At 38.7% G+C, this 17,582-nt stretch overlaps 1 protein-coding gene across 2 annotated transcripts in view; it reads left to right on the forward strand.

The window, feature by feature from the left end:
- Positions 1-17,582, forward strand: part of LOC133638690 (syntaxin-binding protein 1) — a 99,610-nt gene that overhangs the window by 16,665 nt on the left and 65,363 nt on the right. For both annotated transcript variants that reach the window (XM_062031541.1, XM_062031542.1), the window contains exon 2: positions 16,031-16,080. In XM_062031541.1, coding sequence (XP_061887525.1) covers positions 16,031-16,080 — 50 coding nt within the window. The remainder of the gene's footprint in view (positions 1-16,030; positions 16,081-17,582) is intronic.

Raw genomic sequence — 17,582 nt, forward strand, 5'->3', positions numbered from 1 at the left:
TCTCTGCTCTTCAGGGGATTTGAGCAGAGAAACCTGCGAAACAGGCTTGTAGGGATGAAATAGCCTCAGTGTTTTTTCCTGACCTAACGTATTGAGCACCGTATAACGGATAAACCACAGAAACCTTGACTATATATTAGGGATGTAACGGTAAACAAAAATTTCGGTTCGGTACGTACCTCGGTTTAGAGGTCACGGTTCGGTTCATTTTCGGTACAGTAAGAAAACAACAAAATATACATTTTTGGGTTATTTATTTACCAAATTTGCAAAATCTTCCACCAAAAATATTTTTCTTAGTGGAATATTTGATGTGAAGTAATCGGAACCTTGGATAGGTCAATAATTCATAATAACATTGATTTTGATTCAATATTATGTTTTGAGCAGTGACAGTTTGAAAGAAAAAAAAACAGCTTTGTTTTATTAGTCAACATTGCAACTTTTTCTAAATTACATTTCACCTTTAAGCTTTTTTATTTCACTTTTGTTATGTTTATGTGTATTTTAATAGTATTTTTAGAATGTGCCGTGGGCCTTTAAAACATTAGCTGTGGGCCGCAAATGGCCTCCGGGGCACACTTTTGACACCCCTGCTATAGATAATAAAAAATTAAATCTGATAAATCTATGGATAAAAAGCAGAGCCTGGCGACGCATGCGCGTTTATCATAACTCTCTCGCTCTCTCTGTCTCTGCCCCTCCCTCATGAATGCTGCTGCGCGCACAATTTGTTTTGTTTTTAACCCTTTCTTAACCCTGAACGTACATTGAAAATACACGCAACCCTAACTCAAAATGCCGGACATTTGAGGCATTTAAGAAACTCCGCCCTGACAGCTTCGCAAAAGAGGACATGTCCGGTGAAAAGAGGACGTATGGTCAGTTATCGTAGCCCGTTAGCTGCTAGCATGCCGTGTGTTGTGCCTCGGGCTGCATTGTTTACACAACGTGCGTTACGCTACTTAAAATGTCCGTGTGGAAACTCGTTCGGTACACCTCCGAACCGAACCGGAACCCCGTACCGAAACGGTTCAATACAAATACACGTACCGTTACACCCCTACTATATATATACACTACCGTTCAAAAGTTTGGGGTCACCCAAACAATTTTGTGGAATAGCCTTCATTTCTAAGAACAAGAATAGACTGTCGAGTTTCAGATAAAAGTTCTCTTTTTCTGGCCATTTTGAGCGTTTAATTGACCCCACAAATGTGATGCTCCAGAAACTCAATCTGCTCAAAGGAAGGTCAGTTTTGTAGCTTCTGTAACGAGCTAAACTGTTTTCAGATGTGTGAACATGATTGCACAAGGGTTTTCTAATCATCAATTAGCCTTCTGAGCCAATGAGCAAACACATTGTACCATTAGAACACTGGAGTGATAGTTGCTGGAAATGGGCCTCTATACACCTATGTAGATATTGCACCAAAAACCAGACATTTGCAGCTAGAATAGTCATTTACCACTTTAGCAATGTATAGAGCAGGAGTCGGCAACCCAAAATGTTGAAAGAGCCATATTGGACCAAAAATACAAAAACAAATCTGTCTGGAGCCGCAAAAAATTAAAAGCCATATTACATACAGATAGTGTGTCATGAGATATAAATTTAATTAAGATGACTTAAAGGAAGCTAAATTACCTCAAATATAGCTACAAATAAGGCATAATGATGCAATATGTACATATAGATAGCCTAAATAGCATGTTAGCATCGATTAGCTTGCAGTCATGCAGTGACCAAATATGTCTGATTAGCACTCCACACAAGTCAATAACATCAACAAAACTCACCTTTGTGCATTCATGCACAACATTAAAAGTTTGGTGGACAAAATGAGACAGAAAAAGAAGTGGCATAAAACACGTCCTAGAAAGTCGGAGAAAGTTATACATGTAAACAAACTAAGGTGAGTTCAAGGACCGCCAAAATTAGTAGGACAAAACGGCGCTCGCCAAATACTCGAATCAGTGAAGCATGTTTAATATAAACAGTGTGCTTTATAACAATTAGGGAGGTTTGTGTCATGTTTGTCCTCCTACAGAAACCATATTAAAACAAAAAATATATTTATTTCCCCTCATCTTTTTCCATTTTTCATACATTTTTGAAAAAGCTCCAGAGAGCCACTAGGGCGGCGCTAAAGAGCCGCATGCGGCTCTAGAGCCGCGGGTTGCCGACCCCTGGTATAGAGTGTATTTCTTTAAAGTTAAGACTAGTTTAAAGTTATTTTCCTTCAAAAATAAGGACATTTCAATGTGACCCCAAACTTTTGAACGGTAGTGTATATACCGTATTTCCTTGAATAGCCGCAGGGGCGTTAATTAATTTAAAACCTCCTGTCACACCTGCGTTTACCGGAAACCGGCGGGATGGCCGTGCATGCGGTAATTATTTTAAAACCTCTTCTCACTCCGGCGTTTACCAAAAGGAATCCATAAAATTTAGGCGTGCGCTTTGAGTGTGATGTAAGCATACCATCATGAAAAGCACATTTAATAAAAAAAAACGTTATTATGGTCTTACCTGTACTTATAAATGGAGTCCATTTGCAGCTCCTTCTGACCAAAAGCATCGATAACTTGTTTATAGAAGTCTTCCTTATTTTCTTTCTTCAGTTTTAAAAGTCTCTGTTTCGATGGAGATATTCCTTTAATTATTACCTCCTGCTTCGATTGAAAGTCCAGTTTAGAAAACTGTTTTATTTTATGTATGTAATCCTCCATTTTAAAAGTTCAGGCAGAGGACAGAAAAAAAAATCTCTTGCTGCGTGTGTTCACTTCTTCTGCAGTACCGGAAGTCGCAAGAAGGATCACTAGCGCGGCAGCGCCCTCTACCACCAGGAGGCGGGAGTCATTTAATGACTTATACAGTATTTCACACACGCAGCTACGGTATATTAATAAAATATAGCTGCTTACTGTTCTCTTTAGCATACTGTACAGGTATTCAATAGCTTGGACCTTAAATCCTACTGAAAAGCTCTTTATCTTTTTTCCTTTGTGCGATTGTAAACTACTGAAAGCAGTTTCCTCCATTTTGAAAATGAGGACAGATGCGTCACTCGTGACGTAACGAATTTGACCCGGTGGAAGTTCTAGCCATATGCTAAATATTTTGCGAAACGAGTTTGACCCGGCGAAAATTACAGACATGCGATAATAAAATTAATATTTTGCGAAACGAATTTGATCCAGCTTCAATAATAAACCGGCGATAAGGCCAAGCATGCGTTAATTATTTTGAGAAACGAGTTTGACCCGGCAGTAATTCTAGACGTGCGAATACTATATTCCCTGCGCCAATTCAAGGAAATACGGTATATAAGCACTGTATAACGGATAAACCACAGAAACCTCGACTATATATATATATGTATGTATATATATTATATACAATATATATTAAACATTTTTTGTTTGTTTTTTAAAGACAAAGCTTTGTGGTTTTATTATTGGCTGGTGTCAACATTTAGTTGTTTTCTCATTGGGCATGCTTGCGGTTTTCCCAATTTTTGCTGGTGTTCTTTTAATGTGCCTACAGCCAATGACAGACGAGTCATGGACCACAAATGACCCCTGTGCCACACTTTGAGCACCCCTGCTGTTGAAGCTAACTGTTTATAGCCACTATAGTCCTGGTAACATAGTATATTTGTTCATCCTAGGGTCACATATGGGACGCGAGTCAGCTTACGTCAGCACATGAGGTATTAAAATCAGCTGTTCGGGTTTTTCCTGTTGTGATTAAGACAGGGTAAACAGGGAAGTTCTTCTTTAGCTGCCGCCTTGTTTCATCATATATTACTGCCTTTGCACATGTCAATGTTTACTTTTGTACATAAATCAACACGAAATCCGTATTTTGGAGCAATATTCACAGACTCCGGTATTTGGCTTGTTAGCTTCCTGTTGCAGGCGGGCGATGATGATGATGATGACGGTGGGCTCCGTAACGGCAAACGGGCCTCGGTCCGACGGCGGCACGTCCCGACGGGGCGCTCGCCTTCACAGAACCTTACAGTTTATGGAAGACGTGGCAGAACTTCCAGCAGAGCATTGCATTGCTGGAGAGAGGAAGAGTGAGAGTGCTGCCCAGAAAGTGTGGCCGCCTTTCTAATAATGCGTCCCCCAAATCAAGTCCTCGCATGCAGGAGGATGCTAGAAAATGTCTGATGCGTTGCAGCAGTCAGCCTTAATGCATTGGTGCAGCTCGATAATTTTTGTGCACATCATTAGGGTTGGGTATCGTTTGAATTCGAACGATTCCGATTCCGATTCTTTGTTTCGATTCCGATTCCTGACGATTCTCGATTCCGATTCTTTTAAGAGGCAGGGTCAAAAAAAAAGTTTAGGATATTTTAAATGATCTAGCTAACCTACAGTCTTTCTGAATGAAATAGTCTGACATTCTCCATCAAATTTTAATTCTTTTAACTTTTTATGAACTTTACTATAAATTCCTCACAGGGCTGTTTTCAACTAGAATACAAATATCAAATCTATGAACTTGAATATAAATATTATAAATTATGAATAAATTTTCCCAGGAGTACACTTTCCTCAAGAGAGCTTTATTTTTGAAAACCTCATGAAAACACATTTACACATAAGGTAATCAAAAAGGTTAACCAACGAACGAGATTTCTCTACAGAATCTCCTCTCTGGTCAACAAAAGCACCTTGAGGATTCTGGCGGGAACTCTCGTTCAACCCTTTTTCGATTACGCATGCACCTCCTGGTACCCTAGCACCTGCAAAACCCTCAAATCTAAACTCCAAACATCTCAGAACAAGCTAGTCAGGTTACTGCTAGACCTCCACCCCAGATCCCACCTCACTCCTACCCACTTCTCTAAAGTGGGCTGGCTTAAGGTGGAGGACAGAGTTAAACAACTAGCACTGAGCCTAGTCTATAAAATCCGCTACACCTCCCTGATACCGAAGTACATGTCAAACTACTTCCTTAACGTAAATGACCGCCATAACCACAACACCAGGGGGAGCTCCACTAACCACGTTAAACCCAGATTCCGAACTAACAAAGGTCTTAACTCATTCTCTTTCTATGCCACATCAATGTGGAATGCCCTCCCAACAGGTATAAAAGAAAGGGCATCTCTATCCTCCTTCAAAACCGCAATAAAAGTTCACCTCCAGGCAGCTACAACCCTAAACTAACACCCTCCCCGGATTGCTAACAATCAAATGTAAACAATCAAATGCAGATACTTTTTCTTATGCCTTCTGATCTCTCTCTCTCTCTCTCTCTCTCTCTCTCTCTCTCTCTCTCTCTCTCTCTCTCTCTCTCTCTCTCTCTCTCTCTCTCTCTCTCTCTCTCTCTCTCTCTCTATGTCCACTACTTGATGTCCATATCCTAACCCCCCCCCCCCACACCCCTGATTGTAAATAATGTAAATAATTCATTGTGATTATCTTGTGTGATGACTGTATTATGATGATAGTATATATGATAGTATATATCTGTATCATGAATCAATTTAAGTGGACCCCGACTTAAACAAGTTGAAAAACTTATTCGGGTGTTACCATTTAGTGGTCAATTGTACGGAATATGTACTTCACTGTGCAACCTACTAATAAAAGTCTCAATCAATCAATCAATCAATGCTGCAGGAAACCTCATGAAAACACCTTTACACAGAAGTGTATGATGCTGCAGGAAACCTCATGAAAACACATTTACACACACAAGTGTATGATGCTGCAGGTACTTAAAAATGTTACCGTGCTCCCACTGATGGGCTAACCTGGTGCAGAAAAGCAAATAAACAATAAGAAACAACTTGCAAAACCCAGTCCAGATTAGCAGCAGGTACAGTATAAAATCAGAGACAGTTCACGCATCCTGTTTTCTCAGGCAGGATGCGTGAGCGTTCTGGACAGATAGTGTCTCCTGCTGTGGAAAATACACGTTTGCTGGGTGTGGAAGAAGCTTGAACGCATAAATAGGAAAAAGCGAGATATGACAGCAAAGGATAAGTCTTTTGTTGGTTCCACAACCATGCAGCAGGGTCGTCAGACATAAGTATCGGTGGAACGTCCTGGTACATCTGCAGCTCTCTCTCCACTCGTTTCTTGATGGACATGGAGCTCTGTTATTTCGCGGTTATTTCATTTTTATTTGTAAAGTAAAGCCACACTTTCGACCCCCGACGCCCACTATCCTTGCTTGAGCTTGACTGACTCGCTCAGCTATGCTAACACTTCCGGCGGTGGGCGCTTCTTCGTTGGTGTTCAGCGGCTTCTTCTTCCGGTTCGGCGGACATATTTTTTTCCGGTCGGCGGATTTCGGCGGACTGGTATCGAAAATAGGAATCGAAATTTAAACTTTTGAACGATTCCGGGAGAATCGGAAAGTTAGTCCCGGTTCCAATCGATACTCGATACTCGATACCCAACCCTACACATCATGCAACGCTCGTTTGCGAGACGAGTGGGTGAAGTTTGCCGCCATGCTTGGGGGCCTGTGGGGCTGCGGGGTCAAAAGCGGCTGGATGTGAGGCTGAAGAGAGAGAGGAGAGGCATGCGGCCATTCAGGGGTTAAAATGTGTCCCCGTTAGTGGGTCTGTTATTCACTCAGACTCTCCGGGCGGGGTTGTCACAGATGTCCAATTAATACCTTTTTTCCCCCCGATTTTTTCACGACCGACTGGTCGATCGCGATTGATGGGTTGGCGACACATTCACCATACTTCCTGATAAGGTTCTAAAATCACAGTCCGAGCCATTATTCTCTGACAGAAAATCATACACACATCAAATTCAACAGGTAAATATCACAGGTAACGCTAAAGTAGCAGCTTAAACACGCTTGTGTAAAAAATATATTGGAACTAAATGACTTGTGTTTAGTCAGTGAAGGACCACCATTGTCAGGAACCTGCCTGCTCATAATCAGTCATCATCAATCAAAAAAGAATGTTCGCCACCCGGATATTTCCCACCAATATGTGCGCCGTTGCGCGTGGAATAAAATTGCCTGCCACCCAAATATGGGCTTGCCGAATCCAACGATTAAGATTGCCCGTCAATACGTGCGCACACTGCGTGTCGGATAAAATTGCCCACAACCTGAATATGTGCATGCCAACCGAATCCGACGAATAAGATTGCCCGCCACTACTATATAAAAATACAAATGATAAAACATTGAATATTAAGAGTATGTGAACCATTCCTACCTTGTTTACTTCCCCGATGACCTCCAGGCTCCTAAGTGTTGTAATCATTCAGACCACCCATTGTCCCTCAAGAAACTAAAATGGGTCAAACATGTAAATGGGTTAAATAGGTTATACTTGTATAGCGCTTTTCTACCTTCAAGGTACTCAAAGCGCTTTGACACTATTTCCACATTCACCTATTCACACACTGGTGACGTGCGGTGAGGTTCATGGCTGGTGAGGCACTGACTTCATCACAGTCAGATTTACAAACATATGAACCCTAAAGAGTATCTTATTCACCATTTGATTGGCAGCAGTTAACGGGTTATGTTTAAAAGCTCATACCAGCATTCTTCTCTGCTTGGCACTCAGCATCAAGGGTTGGAATTGGGGGTTAAATCACCAAAAATGATTCCCGGGCGCGGCGCCGCTGCTGCCCACTGCTCCCCTCACCTCCCAGGGGGTGATCAAGGGGATGGGTCAAATGCAGAGGACAAATTTCACCACACCTAGTGTGTGTGTGACAATCATTGGTACTTTAACTTAACTTTAACTTTACACATACAAACTGTAGCACACAAAAAAGAACATTTAATAAAAAAACGTTATTATGGTCTCACCTTTACTTATAAATTAAGTCCATGCGCCGCTCCTTCTGAACAAAAGCATCGATAACTTGTTTATAGAAGTCTTCCTTATCTTTCTTCAGTTTTAAAAGTCTCTCTGTCTCGATGGAGATCTTCCTTTAATTATTACCTCCTGCTTCGATTGAAAGTCCAGTTTAGAAAACTGTTTTATTTTAGATATGTAATCCTCCATGATAAAAGTCCAGGCGAGAGGAAAAAATAAACGATCGCTAACTGTTGCTGCTTGTCGTCACTTATTCTGCAGCCGAGTAGTCGCAAAAATTATCCCTGGGATCACTAGCGCCCTCTACCACCATGAGGCGGGATTACTGCGAGCCTCAGCCAGTGCGTCTTCGCAGCCGTTTTATGATTGCTCAGCACAAGAAATACGTTACACACATACAGTTGTTGACAAAATACACTGTACATTATATACCTCAGCTAAGTAAACTATGGAAATGTATAATATAATTCATATAGCTATACGGTCTCACTGCACAGCAGGCCAGCAGTTAGCCAAGTCATTGCGCAATCCATGGTGAGGCTCAACTGGCTGGTGACTCACCGCAAGTCTCTTCTCAGTATTTGAACGGCAAATGTGAAAATTCAGCGTTTTTGAATAAAAATAATCTAAAACTGGTGAAGTTAAATGGAAAATAACTTTATAGTATAATCACTGGATACATATAAGAATTGAATTAATTTTTTTTCTTTTTACATTTTTTTTCTTTCCATGATGGCACGTGAGGCCCCGCCTCACCTGCCTCCCCTGACTGCACGTCACTGTCACACACACATTCACACACTGATGGCGGGAGCTGCCATGCAAGGCCCTAACCACGACCCATCAGGAGCAAAGGTGAAGTGTCTTGTTCAAGGACACAACAGATGTGACGATGTTGGTAGAAGGTGGGGATTGAACCAGGAACCCTCAGGTTGCTGGCACAGCCACTCTCCCAACTGCGCCACGCCGTCCCCTTGTATGCCAAGTATGGAGAGTGTTTTGCATATATTACCCATCTGACCTAGCAAATGGGTATATTTTTTAATAGTTTATGGGAGAGGGACAAGCAGTAGAAAAATGGATGGACGTCCACATAGTTCAGTGGGCACGTTGTGTGTTTTTGTATCACACATTTTAACATTCTGTGTTTGTTTTTGAATAATTAGACTGTGATTTTAAAAGGTTGTTCAAATTAATACAGAGTCTGTGCACCGTCTATTTGTGTTATACACAAGGTCAATAATAACCCGTGTACGGTAGATTGGGGACCCTTGCTCTGATATAAGCAATTCTTTGTCGTACCACTAAATGGAGGACAAGTGTAACACTTACCACAGTTTAAAAAAACACTGTTTCAAATCTTTCCGCCTCTGAGTGAGGTGGCATCCGCCCAGCCACTAGACACACCACTGGGGTGAGAAAAGACAAGACTCTACTTCTAGAGTTTGGTCACTTATTAAATTGGGCTGGAAATTCTACTGGCTGAGCACAGATCGATACACTTGAAATTTAAGAATATAAATCTATCTATCAATATATCAAACTTAGACTTAGACTTACTTTTATTGTCATTCAATTTTGAACTTTACAGTACAGATAAGAATGAAATGTTGTTGCATTAGCTCGTTGTAGTGCAGGTTAAATGAGCAATAAAGTGCAGATATAATAAATAAATGGATTACTGTACAGATAAATATATTGCACTTTTTCATATGCATCCACGTTTATGGACGTATGTTATAGAGAGCACACAAATGGATTATTTATTAGCTCAGGACTTTACAAATTTTATGAACTAGTTGAGCAGCAGACATTATTGGTTATGTTCAGGGCTAGTAGTCAAGAGCTACCAACAAATCTACAAAAAAATTTCACTTTAATAGAAAAAGAAGGAAGAAGGAAAGGGCACTTTAAGCATCAGCTTGCACGAACAACATCAAAACAAATGTGTACATCAGTGGTGGGAGTAAAACTCTGGAACTCTCTCCATAATGAAATAAAGCAATGTAAAAACACATTTCAATTAAAAAAAGTCTTTAAAAACAGAACTATGATGTTATATGAGCACTGACAAAAGGGACGCAAAGGGAAAAATAAGGGGAAAAAAATAAAAATAAAAAATAAAAATAATAATAAACACACAAAAAAAAACAACGCTTACATTATCCTACATGACTGTAGGTATTGTATAGTCTAGCTTTCCTTTCATTTTTTTTTTTATTTTTTTTTTTTTTTCTTTATCGACATGCACTATGGATCCTTGGTTGAATGATCACATTGTTCTTAGCTTTGTTTGGTTTGAATGATACCTTGTTATGATAGCCTTGTTCTATTCAGTTTTGTTTGGTTTGAATGATTACCTTATTCTTTTTCAGTTTGTTTGGTTTGGATGATTGCCTTGTTCTTTTTCAGTTTGTTTGGTTTGAGTGATTGCCTTATTTTTTCAGTTTTTGTTTTGTTTATTTATTTTTTGTTCAACTTATCTTGCTTGTTTATTCTTTTCATTGATTGTTTGTTCTATTAATTTCTATGAGTGTGTGCACTGGGTAGGGGTACAAACTTGTAGTTTTTAGGCAACAATAACTTTTCTTGTCAACTGGGTCATACATGTCCTGTAGCCTTTTTTACTACTCTAGAGTCTACGCCCCTGGTGGGTGGGTGCGTGTGGGTGTGGGTGCCTGTGTGTGCATATGTGATATATTGTTTTGTATTGATTTGTTGCATTGGATGTTCTAATGCACTACCGGCAAAGAGATACCAAGAAAATGTTTCTTTTGTGCGAAGGGGCAGGAAATATAAGATTTTCTTCATCCTGTTCCTTTTCGACATGGCTGTGTATTGAATGCAGTAAGGTATGTGAGATTGTTGAAATGTTGTTGAAATGTACACATCCAAGTACGAAATAAATAAATAATTGAATTGAATTGAATTGAATATATTGTCTTTATATTCCAGCGAGTTAAACCATCTTTGGGTGGAATTGAGGGAATTATTTTGATGCGTTCATATCACATCAATCATGCACCTCTAATTTTTAGGGATTTTTCATAATTCACAGGGGGTGAATCGCACCCAAAATAGTGATCTACCCTGTGAAATATATTATTTATGTATCTTAATGCCTCTTAAAGGCCTACTGAAACGAGCTTTTCTTATTTAAACGGGGATAGCAGATCCATTCTATGTGTCATACTTGATCATTTCGCGATATTGCCATATTTTTGCTGAAAGGATTTAGTATAGAACAACGACGATAAAGTTCGCAACTTTTGGTCGCTGATAAAAAAAACCTTGCCTGTACCGGAAGTAGCGTGACGTCGCAGGTTGAAGGGCTCCTCATATTTCCCCATTGTTTACACCAGCAGCGAGAGCGATTCAGACCGAGAAAGCGACGATTACCCCATTAATTTGAGCGAGGATGAAAGATTTGTGGATGAGGAACGTGAGAGTGAAGGACTAGACTGCAGTGCAGGACGTATCTTTTTTCGCTCTGACCGTAACTTAGGTAAAAGGACTCATTGGATTCCACACTTTCTCGTTTTTCTATCGTGGATAGACTACTGTGGAATTTTGTGATGAAAACAGAGCTGTTTGTATTGTGATACAATGTGTCCGAATACTTCCGTTTCAACCATTGACGTCACGCGCAAAGGTCATCATATCTAGACGTTTTCAACAGGAAGTTTCCCGGGAAATTTAAAATTGCACTTTAAAAGTTAACCCGGCCGTATTGGCATGTGTTGCAATGTTAAGATTTCATCATTGATATATAAACTATCAGACTGCGTGGTCGGTAGTAGTGGGTTTCAGTAGGCCTTTAATGCCTTTTTTGACATCACACTGTGAGTTAGCTTCTTTGAAAGATGTTTGTTTTCCAAATATTATTGTGGCACTTAAGTGTTTATTCTAGAAGGTTTCAACCATGAGGATGTAGATCCTGCTAAACTGGACAGGAGAGAGATTGTGCGGCCTTTGTAAGTGTGTGAGTGTGTGTGTGCGTGCGTGTGTGTGTGCGTGTGTGTGTGTGTGTGTGTGTGTGTGTGTGTGTGTGGGTGTGTGTGTGAGAGAGGGAGAGACCCTATTTGGTTGACACAGCTGTTGCACTGTGTTTGATCAGGTTCCTTCCCTTATGTCAAACTGGTGTTTTTCTGTATTGTTCTTCAAGACACCACCTGTGACAAATCTGCATTTTTGTGTCCTAATAAATTCTATTAGTCTTCAATTGTCATGAAATAACATACTTTTATATCAATGTAGTGAATAGTGTAATAAAATATGGAATTATTTTCAGTTCGTAAACTCTGGAAACACCATAAAACAAGAGATTTGCAGTATAATGACATGTTATTCTTACGGCTTTTATCTGAACAACTTTATCAGAAAAAACGCTGAAATGCAAAGCTTGAGGAAACGAGTGACAGATTTAGGCTTTGTTTGTGGAAGCCGCTTATCCTGTGGCAATGAAGTCACTACTGTTTCCAATTCTTACCACCATTTTTTTTTTACATTCTAAAGGCACAGACCTCGGAAGAACTTGTCTGTATTACCATATTTTTCGGACTATAAGTCGCAGTTTTTTTTCATAGTTTGGCCGGGGGTGCGACTTATACTCAGGAGCGACTTATGTGTGAAATTATTAACACATTACCGTAAAATATCAAATAATATTATTTAGCTCATTCACGTAAGAGACTAGACGTATAAGATTTCATGGGATTTAGCGATTAGGAGTGACAGATCGTTTGGTAAACGTATAGCATGTTGTATATGTTATAGTTATTTGAATGACTCTTACCATAATATGTTACGTTAACATACCATGCACGTTCTCAGTTGGTTATTTATGCGTCATATAACGTACACTTATTCAGCCTGTTGTTCAATATTCTTTATTTATTTTAAATTGCCTTTCAAATGTCTATTCTTGGTGTTGGGTTTTATCAAATAAATTTCCCCCAAAAATGCGACTTATACTCCAGTGCGACTTATATATGGTTTTTTCCTTCTTTATTATACATTTTCGGCCGGTGCGACTTATACTCTGGAGCGACTTATACTCTGAAAAATACGGTAATAGAATTACTTGCTAGGGCTGGGCGATATATCGAGTTTATAAGATATGTCAATATACATTTTTTAAACAAGATATGAATTAAGAAAATATCGTAATATTTATATAATTTATTTCATGTTAAAATGACCAAGCACCGCTTATTCGTTGTGTTCCTTATTCTCCCCCGCTCCTCACGCCCTCTCATGGGCTACTAAACCCCTCCCCTTCCTCCTTCCAAGACGTGCTTGCACCTATAAGAACATCCATGATTGGTTGGTTGTCTACTATGATGAGTCAAGATTGGTTGAGATCATGGCAAAACATTAGGGACAGGCCAATCAGAGGCAAGATAGGGCGGGTCATGGAACCAGGAAGGGAAATCACAACAGACATCCCAAATGACGACGGGAGAGTCGAGGGAACATTCAAGCGGGCGATTTATATATTAAAAAACAAGTGCAGGCTCTACCTCTCTGTACTGAATCCAGACGGGGATGTGGATCAGCCCTAAAATGTAATCACTTGTTTTTTTCCGTCTATTTCTGACATTTCCTAAATGTTTGACTTTTTGAGTTATTCATAGCGGATTAAAAGAATCAGAGCGAAGCCTCTCCGAAGCCGCCCACTATCTTTCGCAAACATACTTCAAAGGTTCATTGTGTTCAATTCCTCGACACACACACAGAAGTTGAAGCTTGTAACGTAAACATAAGGTAATGTAGTGGAAATTATATGGATCAGCCCCAAATTTTAAGCAGCTGTTCCTTATCCCAACTCACTAACCAATGGCAAAGATTACATAACCTCCTGACAAAGGCATATACTTGTTAAAAGAAATACATAAAAAAACTGAAAAATATAGATCTCATCAAGCTAACATTGATCTGATACTGATAATACCCTTGCTATCGGATGCGATTAATATTTGGATTGATGCGACCACCCTTGCTCGCTACAGTTTGTTGCTGCCTGCCTTTCTGCTCAATGCAAAATCAGTCCTAAATGCAGGATCATAAATACATCGCATAGATCAATAATGATTATATGTATTTGAATTTCAGGTTTAGAAAAGCTTAGTGATATAAATAATACTGCATCGTGCTACTAAAGTCACCACTCTCGATCGATACTGTATGAGCAGACAATAGAACAGTATGCAGTGTTTTCCATAAACTGCCAAGATACCTCTGGTGGTGGGGGCGTGGATATGGGCGTGGTCACCATGACATCATCGAGTAATTTGCATAATTTACTACAATGATATGATTTTCTCTAAAAAGGCTAAAAAAATGTATACTTACTAATTAATAATAACAGTTTTGTTTTAAACGTCCATCCATCCATCCATTTTACAATATAATTACAACACTTTATGTACATATTTATATACAGATTTGAACAATAAGTTAGTCACTGAAATATATTTATTAATTGTGGTTCTTACAAAAAATATATCTTATAAAATATAAAAGCTAAAATGTCTCTTAAAGCTCTGCCCCTTTAATTAGTGCATACTAAATAATTTAACTTTAACCTACTACTACAACAACCATATTATTTACCAGCAACATAAAGTGAAACAGAGGCAGAGGTGTCCTGCCACAGTCAGTAACAAATAAACAGAAAACAGTAGTGGTCAAATACAAATAAGGCAACAAGAGAAGTATCCGACACTTCTCTTTTGTAAATTAAATGTGAACAGTCTATATGGGCATCTACATCAACTGTATGATTTGCCTGAAAAACTGGACAGGACAAAAATTTATTTATTTATTTATTTATTTAATTTTTATTCGTGGCGGACGTAATTCTTTCGTGGCGGGACACCACAAATAAATGAATGTGTGGGAAACACTGAGTATGTTTGTTTGTAATTCATGATGACTATTGTACTTTCAACCTCATTTTTTAATGTATTCTTATATTAGATTCAAGTAAGTAAGTACATTTTATTTATAAAGCGCTTTTCACAGATAAAATCACAAAGCGCTGTACAACACATAGGTGAAGTGAAACAACAATTCAATTTAAAACAAGGGCAACATCATAAAAAGGATACAAAGTGGATTAAAAATGATAGTTAAAAGGTGCATTAACTAAAAGCTTTACTAAAAAGAGAAGTTTTCAAATTTTTCTTAAAAGTTTCAACACAGTCAAGATGACGGAGGGACTGGTGCAAATTGTTCCAGAGTCTGGGAGCTATAGCCTTGATTGCCAGGTCTCCACGGGTTTTAAAACGAGTTTTTGGGATCTTTAGAAGACCCTGGCCTGAAGACCGTAGGCTGCGCTCTGAAGAGTAGGGGCATAGCAAGTCAGTGATGTACTGAGGGGCCCCACCATGCAATGCACGGAATGTCAGGACTAAAATCTTAAACTCAATGCGGAATTGAACTGGAAGCCAATGAAGACTGGATAAAACGGGGGTGATATGGGCTGTTCTGGGTGCACCGGTCAAAAGTCTGGCAGCCGCATTTTGTACAGTCTGAAGTCTCTTTAGCGTTGACTTGTTGAAGAGAGTGAAAAGAGAATTGCAATAGTCAATGCGAGACGAAATGAACGTGTGATCATTTTCAGTTTCAATTTTGACAACAAATTTCTCACCTTAGAAATATTTCTGAGATGTGGACTGATCAAACACAACCCCAAGGTTTCTGAGGCTGCTTTTAACAGATGTGCACCAAGAGAGTTCTGGATCAGGGGGATCTTTTTATCGGGAGCAATTATCAGAGTTTACGTTTAGTTTGAATTTATCTGGAGGAAATTTGAGGACAACCAGTTTTTAATAGAGGATACGCACTCCAAGAACTCAGTTACAAAGTGAAACTCTGAATCATTGAAGGAGCATAACAGTTGAATATCATCTGCATAGAAATGATAAGAAACATTTTTAAAACTACTGATCAACCTCCCAAGCGGCATCAGGTACAACAAAAATAAAACAGAACAGAACCCTGCGCCACACCACATGACAGGTTGGACACTTTGGACATTACATCATTAAAAGTTCTTCCATTTATATGAGTAAACCACTGGAGAAATGCACCCGTGTCAAGTGTGTTTATTTGACATTTTTAATGAGTATTCCTGTCAATGGTTGGTAAATGCGGTTTCAATTCACATATTAATAATCTTTGATGTGTCTGTGTTGCAGAAATTATGAATGATGTCATCAAGAAGGTGAAGAAGAAGGGAGAATGGAAGGTATGATGACAAAACAGCAACAATGTCATTGAAATGAAAATATTTCAAAAATACAGATTTTACTGTGTACAAAGGGTTCCGATCAGGGTTCTATGTTGCCGATTTCGATTATCTGTGACTGAGATTGGCCGATACTGATCACTTGTATTAACTGTAAATTGTTTTATGTATTTATGGTGAGTCATGGTAACTGTTAACAATATCAATACAATATTCAAAATAGTTCCTTATTATTTTTTACTACATACAAGTGTTTGATCTGGGGTTGTACAGTATACCGGTGTTAGTATAGTACCGCGATACTAATGAATCATATTCGGTACTATACCGCCTCTGAAAAGTACCGGTCACCGGCACTCCTCGCCTCCATGGCGACAAATAAAGTATGTTTCTTACAAGTATCATCCCTGCAGGACGAGGAATAGCTAAACATGCTTCACTACACACCGTAGCTCACCGGCGTCACAATGTAAAAAAACGCCATTGGTGGATCTACACCTGACATCCACTGTAATGATACCAAGTACAGTAGCGTATCTAGTCGATACTATTATGATTACGTCGGTATTTTTTGGCATCACAACATCTTCTTTCGTTTTATTTTTATTTTTTATTTTTTTATAAACTCAGGAAATATGTCCCTGGACACATGAGGACTTTGAATATGACCAATGTATGATCCTGTAACGACTTGGTATCGGATTGATACCCAAATTTATGGTCTCATCCAAAACTAATGTAAAGCATCCAAACAACAGAAGAATAAGTGAGTATTACATTTTAACAGAAGTGTAGATAGAACATGTTAAAAGAGAAAGTTAGCAGATACTAACAGTAAATGAACAAGTAGATTAATAATTCGTTTTCTACCACTTGTCCTTAAAAATGTTGACAAAATAATAGAATGATAAATGAGACAATATGTTACTGCATATGTCAGCAGCTAAATTAGGAGCCTTTGTTTGCTTACTTACTACTAAAAGACAAGTTGTCTTGTATGTTCACTAATCCATTATTATTATTATTATTACTATTTTATTTAAGGAGAAACTTGCAATAAGAAACATATGTTTAATGTACCGTAAGATTCTTTTGTTAAAATAAAGCCAATAATGCAATTTTTTGTGGTCCCCTTTATTTAGAAAGGTACTGAAAACTACTGAAAAGTATCAAAATAATTTTGGTACCGGGACAACACTAATTTGATCCAAACAAAGTCAATAGTACATCATATGTAAACAAAATTAAAAACTACCATCTGCTCTTTCAATAGTACATCATATGTAAACAAAATTAAAAACTACTATCTGCTCTTTTAAATACTTTGCAAGTCCTCCTGTGTCCAGGGAATTATTCCCTCAATTTGTAAACAATAACAAAACCAACCAAAAAATGTAAAATGAAAATATTGATCTAACCACTATAGTATCAATCAAAAACTGATACTACCCTTGAAATTGACACTACCAATATATAGATGGATCCGTCCTTCTCAACACACA

This window comes from Entelurus aequoreus, linkage group LG21 (genome assembly GCF_033978785.1).
Source record: "Entelurus aequoreus isolate RoL-2023_Sb linkage group LG21, RoL_Eaeq_v1.1, whole genome shotgun sequence".
Classification (NCBI taxonomy): Eukaryota; Metazoa; Chordata; class Actinopteri; order Syngnathiformes; family Syngnathidae; genus Entelurus; species Entelurus aequoreus.